Source organism: Cebus imitator, unplaced genomic scaffold (genome assembly GCF_001604975.1).
Source record: "Cebus imitator isolate Cc_AM_T3 unplaced genomic scaffold, Cebus_imitator-1.0 Scaffold256, whole genome shotgun sequence".
Taxonomy (NCBI): domain Eukaryota; kingdom Metazoa; phylum Chordata; class Mammalia; order Primates; family Cebidae; genus Cebus; species Cebus imitator.
Genome location: NW_016107571.1, coordinates 2982482 through 2992317, shown reverse-complemented (window position 1 = coordinate 2992317; position 9836 = coordinate 2982482). Strand labels below are relative to the sequence as shown.

The 9836-nt window shown below is 38.9% G+C and overlaps 1 protein-coding gene across 1 annotated transcript in view; it reads right to left on the bottom strand.

Moving 5' to 3' along the window:
* Nucleotides 1–5293: 5293 nt before the first annotated feature.
* The window catches only part of ATP5PB (ATP synthase peripheral stalk-membrane subunit b), a 12263-nt gene continuing 7720 nt past the window's right edge, over nucleotides 5294–9836 (bottom strand). The window contains exons 5-7 of the mRNA XM_037728151.1: nucleotides 7994–8037; nucleotides 7460–7690; nucleotides 5294–5880 (exon numbers count right to left, since the gene is read on the bottom strand). Coding sequence (XP_037584079.1) covers nucleotides 5803–5880; nucleotides 7460–7690; nucleotides 7994–8037 — 353 coding nt within the window. The 3' untranslated portion in view covers nucleotides 5294–5802. The remainder of the gene's footprint in view (nucleotides 5881–7459; nucleotides 7691–7993; nucleotides 8038–9836) is intronic.

The following is a 9836-nucleotide window of genomic DNA, read 5'->3' as shown; positions in this document are numbered from 1 at the left end:
GTTTCACCATGTTGACCAGGATGGTCTCGATCTCTTGACCTCGTGATCCACCTGCCTCGGCCTCCCAAAGTGCTGGGATTACAGGCTTGAGCCATTGCGCCCGGCCATAAAGTCTATTTTTTAAAAACTGGCTTTCCAGTCTTTTGAAAAAAGCATAGAATTCTCGAATATGGTCAAAAGGCCGTAAACGTGCATAATCTGGATGATACACTTCTCTGGCATTATCTCCTGCACCCTCTCTTGCCCTCTCTGTGCTCGTCTTTCATTCTAGGGTTGTTTTTCAAGGTGCCATGCTCCTTCCTACCTCAGGAACTTCACACAAGGTATTTACATTCCCTCTGTTTGATGATCTCTCGTTTCCACAGATACCACTTTACATATTACTTGCTCTAGAAGGCCTTTCATAATCTCCTACACTAGATTAAGTTTACTTCTATGTGCACCTATCACCCTAAAGTTTTTTTTTTTTTTTTTTTTTTTTTTGAGACAGAGTCTCACTCTGTCGCCAGGCGCCAGGCTGGAGTGCAGTGGCACAATCTTGGCTCATTGCAACCTCCACCTCCCAGGTTCAAGCATTTCTCCTGCCTCAGCCTCCCAAGTAGCTGGGACTACAGGCGCACACCACCACACCCACCTAATTTTTGTATTTTTAGTAGAGACGGGGTTTTACCATGTTGGCCAGGATGGTCTCGATCTCTTGACCTCGTGATCCTCCTGCCTCGGCCTCCCAAAGTGCTGGGATTACAGGCTTGAGCCACCGCGCCTGGCCTCACCCTGCAGTTTTAACAATGGCAACCCTATACTACTCAATGCCTAGATTGCTAGACTGTAAGCTCTGTGGTGGATGCCAAATTGTCCTACCTTAATTTCTAGCAGTAAGCATGACACATGGTATTTTTTTAAAAAAATAAATGATTAATGAATGAGCTTCCCGTTCCTCAGTGAAAAACGTCATTCTTTCAAGGTCCATCCTTACCTTTCTATGGAAGATGTTTACCTTGTTAATTTCTATTGTGTGAGTACTATTCTCCCACTTAGAGATTTTACTATGTTTATCTTCCTTCATGGTTTTCTTTTCATCCTCTTTTTCCATTGACTTTTTCTTCATTCGAGCCTCTTAAAATAATATTCCCCTGAGCCAACCTTTGGCTCCGTTTACTGGGGTGAGAAGTGTTCTGGAAATTATTCTACATTTAAGTCAATTTCTTCATTGCTGTTCAATCCTTTTAACCTCATGTACTCTTCTTCTGTTCCTACCATTCAACCAAACCACCGTAAGTACCTTAAAGACCTCTAAGCTCTTAGCTCTAATCGGCACTTTCAGTCCTTCTCTTAATCTCCTTAAAAAATTGGTTACTATTGACTCTTCTTTGATGAAACTCTCCAGCCTCTCAACTTTATGACTTTATTCCCTGCTGGTTTTCATCCAATGACTGACCATTCCCTCTTTTGCAGATTACTTTTTTCTCTGCCATGCCTCAAACATTGATGTGTTTTCATGGCTCTATACCTAGCCCTATTCTTCCTGAAGCACAGTTGTCTGTGTATTACAAATTAGTGGATAGTGCCTCCCTTTTCTACCCTCTCAAGCAAGAAACCTGATTCAGCTTGATTCTTCTCTTCTTCCATATTCTCTTCAGTTGGGTCCTACAAATGTTGCCTTTAGTATTTCTCAACAGTTCTTTCAATCTATACTGTCAAGGCCTTTGGTTAAGGCCTTCAATATTGGCTAGCTAGAATGATCCAATAGCCTAACTAGTCTTGCCCCTCTCCTCTGTTGCTAGTGATTTTTTCTGAAACAGAAATCTAGTAATCATTGCCTAAAACCTTTGGGGGGCTGCCCTCTGTCAGAACAAAATCCAAATTCTAAGCACAGCATTTAAGAACACTAGTATAGGCAGGTGCTGTGGCTCACGCCTGTAATTCCAGCACTTCGGGAGGCGGAAGCTTGCTTGAGCCTAAGAGTTTGAGACCAGACTGGGCAACATGGTGAGACCCCATCTCTACCAAAAACCCCACAAAAATTAGATGGGTGTGGTGGTGCATGCCTGTAGTCCCAGCTCTGCAGGAGGCTAAGGTGGGAGGATCACTTGAGCCCAGGAGGCAGAGGCTGCTGTGAGCCGAAATTGTACCACTGCACACTCTGGCCTGGGTGACAGGGCCAGGCCCTATCTAAAAAAAAAAAAAAAAAAAAAAAAAAAAAAAAACCCACAAATATAATTTATTAAATATTTATATTTCGCTCAAACTTGAGTTTTTAAAATGTCACACTCCCCTGCCTCTCTACAATCACAAATGCTGTTCCATCTTCCTGGACTCTATCTAATCCCCCGGACACCCTCTTGGCTAACTTAGAAATGCCAGCTCAGACACCATTTGTTTTCCAACCTGTCACCTTTCTGTTCTCTCCATGTTTTACTCGACCTCCTGGGTCTGAAATTTTTAAGCACTTTTATTCATTCAGGTTAACAATTATTGATAGGATAGTTAGTGTGGTGTTTGTAATGTCAGCTTGGTTAGGCAGAACTACATTTTCTGGAATTATCCTCCCTCAGTGTTCTGGTTAGGTAGGGTAAGCCACAAGTCTTGAGCAAAATTTGAAGGATGAATGTGAAGCAGCAGCTGTTTTATAGCTCATACATGGTGGTGTTGGCTCACAAGTTGCAGCTGGACAACTTCCCATCTTTTCCCTGGATCACTCTTGTTTCTCTAACCAGGTTTCTTTAAACCAGGTGTTTACGATGGATATGGGGTTACAGGTATTGATCGACTTAGCACCTATGCAACTTACGACCATTTGACTTTACGACCACAATCGCTAGCCACGACGGCTCCGCGTCTGGCAGTGCAAACTGTTGCCCAGCTGGGTGGACGACAGTGCGGACCAGCTTCCGGCAGCACTACCATCTCCGCGTGCACCATTTCAACTGTTATCCCAGACTCGGTACAGCAATTTGTGTTTTGTGTCTTGGATATTTTTCATCAAACCCCTCCCAATAAACTTCTTATAACTTTTGAAGCAATGGACCCAAACATCGAACGATTTGCAAGGATTGAACGGATGGCGCACGATGTGTTTCATCCGTATCGTGAAATTTATGAAGAAAAAAAGAAACATACAATTCAGACAAAGCTCACCATGTTTATGAAAAAACCAACTCCGGTAACCCCAACTGCTGCCTCAGATGATGACATCAACGATCCGCAGCCAAGCACCAGCGGCCAATAAAATGTTTCGTACATGTTTATATATTTTGATATGTTTTGCAATTGGCAAAATGTTTCCTATGCTATTTTTTACACCTGCATTTTGTATTTTGGTATGCACCTGTATTTTGTAATTTTGTATGTTTTGCAAACATTAAACCAGTTGTACTGGTAATGCAGTGTTTTACTTAAACCTGACGAATGTAAAAATAAGAAACAAAATGGTGTAGAGATGATACAAATGGCATAAAATGAACAAAGAAAATTATGATATATAACAATAATGAAAGAAAATTATAAAATATGACTTAAAGATTTTTACAACATCATTTCACAGTACTGTACATATAGCCTACTTAACTTACGACCAAATCGTGTTACGACCGGTCTGTCGGAACCAATCGTGGTCGTAAGTCGAGCACTAGCTATATATAGGACAACCACACTATCAAGGCCAGAGATGATAAAAACTGACCTGGGTTCGTTTGTGCTTGTTATTTCCACTTGGTTCTTACTGTCTCCCACTTTACATTCATTTTCCCTTAACCACCTGCCCTGTGGACTTTGAGTTCCAGCATCAGAAAGAACACTAACAGCTTTTTGGATTGTTTAACTAGCTCCCACAAGAGCATAGTCAGATTCCTTACATATAAACATATATTCTGCTTCTCTGACTGAATGCTGACCTGGATGATACATATCAGGGAAACATGAGGCTGGTGAGACTACCTAACATGGTGCTTGCCACACTCTCAGAGCACCCTGTGCGCAAGTCTGTATTATCACACATTCTGTCTTCCTAGTAGATATTTAACTGCGAGGTAAGGACTTTTATCTCTGTATGATCACTGCATTATGTTGTTTAGCATAAACTAGGTGTTTTATAATTTTTTGTTTAATGAATAATTTGAAATAACTGCTGACCCAATCAAATTCTCTTTAAGTAACAAAGACAACAATCTGATTTCAATATTAGATGAGTATATTAGCTATCAATATTAACTCAAATATTACATAAAATCTTAGGAAGTCAATGAAAATAGCAATCTCTTGATACATATTTTTTAAATATTTCCTATTATGTAATCTGTCCATTTGAATACAAATAAATCCTTGTAAAAGTATGGGAGAATTAAACACAGATAAACCTGTGAAGGGAAGAATTTTCTAACTTATCTGCTGGATTTTTCTTCAATTAAAAAAACTGTAAAGTACATACAACATTTACCATCTTAACCGTTTTTAAGTGTATCATTTAAGAATGGTATTAAATACATTCTTAATGTGCCACCATCACCACTGTCCAGCTCCATAACTCAACTTATAAAACTGCTTAACGTCCTCAAGTTTCATTCATGCTGCAACCAGTGTCAGAATTTTCCTCCTTAGGGTGGAATCATATTCCATTGCATGGATATACCATGCTTTGCTTATCTATTCATCCATTGATGGACACTTGGGCTGCTTCCATGTTGCTGCTATCACCATGCTGTACCAAGTATCTCTTCAAGACCCTGCTTTTTTCAGTGTATATGCAGATGTTGGATTGTTGGATCATGGTATTTCCAATTTAATTTCACCCTTTTCCACAGTGGCTGTACCATTTTGTATTTCTACAAACAGTGCACAAGGGTTCCAACTTCTCCACATCCTCGCCAACACTTGCTATTTTCTATGTTCTTGATAGGTGCCTGCTGGGTTTTTTTTCCCCTAGATGGAGTCTCACTGTCACCCAGGCTGGAGTGTAGTGGTATGATCTTGACTCACTGCAACCTCTGCCTCCTGGGTTCAAGCAATTGTCCTGCCTCAGCCTCCCAAGTAGCTGGGATTACAGGTGCCTGACACCATGCCCAGCTAACTTTTTGTATTTTTAGTAGACATAGGATTTCATTATGTTGGCCAGGCTGGTCTCAAACTCCTGACTTCAAGTGATCTGCCTGTCTCAGCCTCCCAAAGTGCAGGGATTACAGGTGCGAGCCACTGTGCCTGGCCTGCTGGATTCTTAAGAGTGATTTTATGACACACTGAGTCCATAATATTTTCTACAGGCATACTACTAAAATGGTAATAAAGTCAACGATATGAATTGATATACAATATTCCATTTAGTTATTTTAAGAGTACTACAAAGCTTTACATATCTCATATCAGCCAGAAATAATTCACCACTGGATGGTCTCATCAACAAGACAGTAGTTCAATGACATCTTTAATTTTTACCTATATGACAAAAGCTGAGTATTTCAGAGACTTACACAACTTGAAAAACCTCATGTCATTGTCACTTTATTGCAAGACGGTAGAATTAATTACAAATTTAAACTACAACGTGGTAATCTTTAGTCAGGCAGCAAGTTTTTATAAAGGCTTATACAGAAGTGATCATAGAATAACTCAAATGCAGAGTAAGAATGACGAGAAATAGTTGACTGGCCGATAGAGATTTCGTTCTGTCACTATTTAACACAAACTTTTCATTTTTAGGAGAGGTAAACCATAACTTCAGTAGACACCAATACAGAAAGATTTTGTCAAATAAACTCGTTTCCATTTAGTCAGTCAACTTTCTAGCTGTCTCAATTGGAATAGATACATTTACATAACTGGCTGTGCTTGAGCCTTCTTTGCCAGCAGCTTTAGGTCAGCAATGCACTTGGCAATTGTCTCCTTTTCCTGTGATAAGGAAAGAGAAATCTGGTAAGACCTTTCCAAAACATAGAAAAGTATAAACACCATTATTCTAAAAGACAACTCCTACCAGACCAGAAGCTCAAGAGGATTACTGGCTTAACATTATATGGCTACTAGACTGGTTTAGATATAAAATTAAAACAGAGAAGATACAATTTATTTTAAGCAAATCCAGGGGGTTAGTTAAAATTCCCTGGCTCACAGCTTTTATGATTAAAACCTGCATAGAATTTGAGGCCAGATATTCCTGTAACCATCTGCCACTGATGTTGGCTTATATAATTAACAGCTGCTTGAAAAAGACCAACCAAACAAATATTAGTAATATACAAATGTTAGAAATGAAAATAATTTTTAGTCTCTTTTTTAGGCTTCTTTTGTATTTTCTAAGTTTCTTAAGCATGTATATTAGTTATGTAAAAGATAGTTTATTAAAAAAAAACACTTTGATTGACCCTGTTCTTCTAATTCTATATAGGTTATGCTGAAAATGACCAGAAATAATTAAATGTTATATTCCTAAGAAAAAAATCAAGTAATAATAAAGCAAAAATATAAATAAAGTAATTCAGTTTAAGCAAATAGAAAACATTTCCATTCAAAATAGATAAATTATGCAGCTGAGAAGAAGAAATGGAATGTCATGGAATTAGAAAATGGAAGGGGCTTAGAAATAGACTTGTTCCATCTTTTACTTATTTTATTTTATTTTATTTTATTTTATTTTTTTTTTTTTGAAACGGAGTTTCGCTCTCGTTACCCAGGCTGGAGTGCAATGGCGCGATCTCGGCTCACTGCAACCTCCGCCTCCTGGGTTCAGGCAATTCTCCTGCCTCAGCCTCCTGAGTCGCTGGGATTACAGGCACACGCCACCATGCCCAGCTAATTTTTGTATTTTTAGTAGAGACGGGGTTTCACCATGTTGACCAGGATGGTCTCGATCTCTTGACCTCGTGATCCACCCGCCTCGGCCTCCCAAAGTGCTGGGATTACAGGCGTGAGCCACCGTGCCCGGCCCCCTACTTATTTTATTTTTTGAGACAGGGTCTTGCTCGGTCACCCGGCTGGAGTGCGATAGCACAATTATAGTTCACTACAGCCTATGCTTCCTGGGCTCCAGAGATCCTCTCACCTCAGCCTCCTGAGTGGGTGGAACTACAGGCATCTGCCATCGCACCCAGCCAATTTTTAAATTTTTTGTGCAGACAGGATCTCGCTATGTTGCCCAGGTTGGTCTCAAACCCCTTGGCTCAAGTGATCCTCCTGCCCTGCCCTTCCAAAGTGTTGGGATTACAGGCAGAGCCACTATGCCCAGCCCAGTCTGTTTTATAGAGAAATTAAATATATTGGTTAATGTTACCCAAATCTGAGGAAAGAGAAAAGCCATCGTGGTAGGTATGCAGCATCTTCTTGCTTATCACTATCCAGAAAAACAAACCGGGGTCACATTGCTGTTTCTAGGCTAAAGACTCCTTGCCAGCTATTCCTACCTTAACAAAACATCGGTAGATACTCATTAGAGATACAAGTACAGTGTCAGAACCTCAAAAATATTGTGTACCTGCTGTGCAGAGATGCTCTGCACCACGTGCTTCTCCACCCAATTTATCATGTGCTCTTGTTCCTTTCGACGCATCATGTTCTGCACAGATATGTGATAGTCCAGGCGATTCTTTACTTCCTTATAAACCATATGCAGTCGTTGCCGGTAACTAACCTCCATAGTCAGAGCAATGTTATTCTGCAGCAAAATTAAGAAACGAATATTGTTTATACACTTGAAGGAACACTTCTACTCTGAAGATTCTGCCAGTGAGAATGCCCCACTTCTTTTGTATTTTATGTGAAATTCTTTTATTTAATAGGTAATATATACCTAGAAATTATAGCAGGATATGGCAAAAACATATTTAAAAGTGTATGCAGTAAGAAAAAGTCTCCTTCAGTCTCCCCCATAGACCACTAACTTACTGTATTTCTTATATTCCCTCCCAGAAATATTTAATAAAAATAGAGGTATACACATCAAAATATAGGCATATACACATTACTTTTATTAATTCTGACACACAAACCTACCTCAATTTTAAATTACATTGGATTCCACTATTCTGGTATTCCATAATTCATTATTTTGTACTACAAGTAATGGTGCATACATTGTGTATTTGTCTTTGTGTTTATGTCATAACACTTGCTGGGTCAAATAATAGCTAACATTTGTAGAGTACCAACTATGCTCTAAACACTCTTATGTTTAGATTCAATTAAATCTTATAACCACACCACGGCATAGTTATTATAATTATATCCATTTTGCAGTGAGAAAAGTGAGGCAGAGTTAGGAAACTTGCCCAAGGTCACAGAGCTAATAAACTGTGAAGCCAAGATCAGCACACAGGCAGTAAGGCTACAGGGCCAAGCTCTTATGTATCTCTGCTTGGCTTACCCATAGGCATCACAAACCAATGTATACCAAACTGAAGGCTATTGGCAACAAGGCAATCCGAGTGATCCTCCAATGACTTTCTCTCATTCACAGTCCAAGTCAAAGTTCTTATAAAAACTTAAGGTCTTCACATATCATATCATAGTCCCAGGCCACCCTCTGTCTCCTTTTATTCTCCCCCCACCAATTCTACTTCAGCTGTATGGGCCTTCTTACTTTTCCTTGACTATGCCAAGCCAACTTCCAGGTTTACAGCATTTGCAACTGTTCTTCCCTCTGCCTGGAACTTATTTCCTCAGAAATCCACATACCTTGCACTATTACTTCTTTCAGGTCTCTGCTCAAATATCATATTAGAGACATTTCTTGAATGCCCTATAAAAATAGTAACTCCTGTAATTTTATAGACAGGGGGTCTCACTATTTTGCCCAGGCTGGTCACAAACTCCTGCACTCAAGTGATAGTCCTGCCTTGGCCTCCCAAAATGCTGGAATTATAGGCATGAGCCAAATACGCTCGGCCTGCAATCTTTTTAATGCGAGTTTATTTTTCTATCTAACATTCATTACCTGTTGACATTTGTATCTGTTCTATTATTTATTTTCTGTGCTTCTCCTTTGCCTGGCTAGAAAATAAGACTCCATGAAGGCAGAAACTTTTTTGTTCTCCACTATATTTTCAGCACACTGTCTTGGTCAGAATATCTACACAGGAAGAACTCAATAAATATCTATCAAGTAAATATATTATAAATAAATAAAAACCTAAACTACTATCATTTGACTCTTAGGAAAAAGCTACATTTTCCAATAGGGTTTTTGTTTTGAAACAAAGTTTCCCTCTCGTTGCCCAAGCTGGAATGCAATGGCACAATCTCAGCTCACTGCAATCCAATATGGTTTTTAAAAAAAACCAAAATATATGTGTATATGTATTCACGTGTGTATATATAATATGCAAGAAGCAGGAATCAGTCTCTAGTTGTAACCTAAATATACATGGAATTAACATTTTCTGAGATTGTCAAATATCCATGTGCTTAAGAGTATTTAGGGATCTTGTTTAAAAGAATACAGATTCTTGGATAGCCCCTAAGAAAGGTTCTGATTCCACAAGTCTTAGAAAGGAACCAAAAACTTAACACCAAAGATAACTCTAATGCATGTGGTACCGAGACCACACTAGCCAAGATCCTAAATATATCAGATGCTTACTCTATCTTAGCATCTCATTTTTCATTTCATTTTAATATAAAACTTCGAAATATCAGCACCTCACTTTTAAATATTAGCCATAAAATACAAAGCTCAAAGTAAAAACAGTAATAACAAAATACTTGAACATGTTCCTAAGGATTGTCTTGGAAGCTACATATTTTAGAATCTAATCATGTTCTGACCATGATAAAAAGTTCTACTGCTATCTGAATTTGTTATGTGTATATGTGTGTATATATGTGTATATAAGTGTGTGTATATGTGTGTTTAA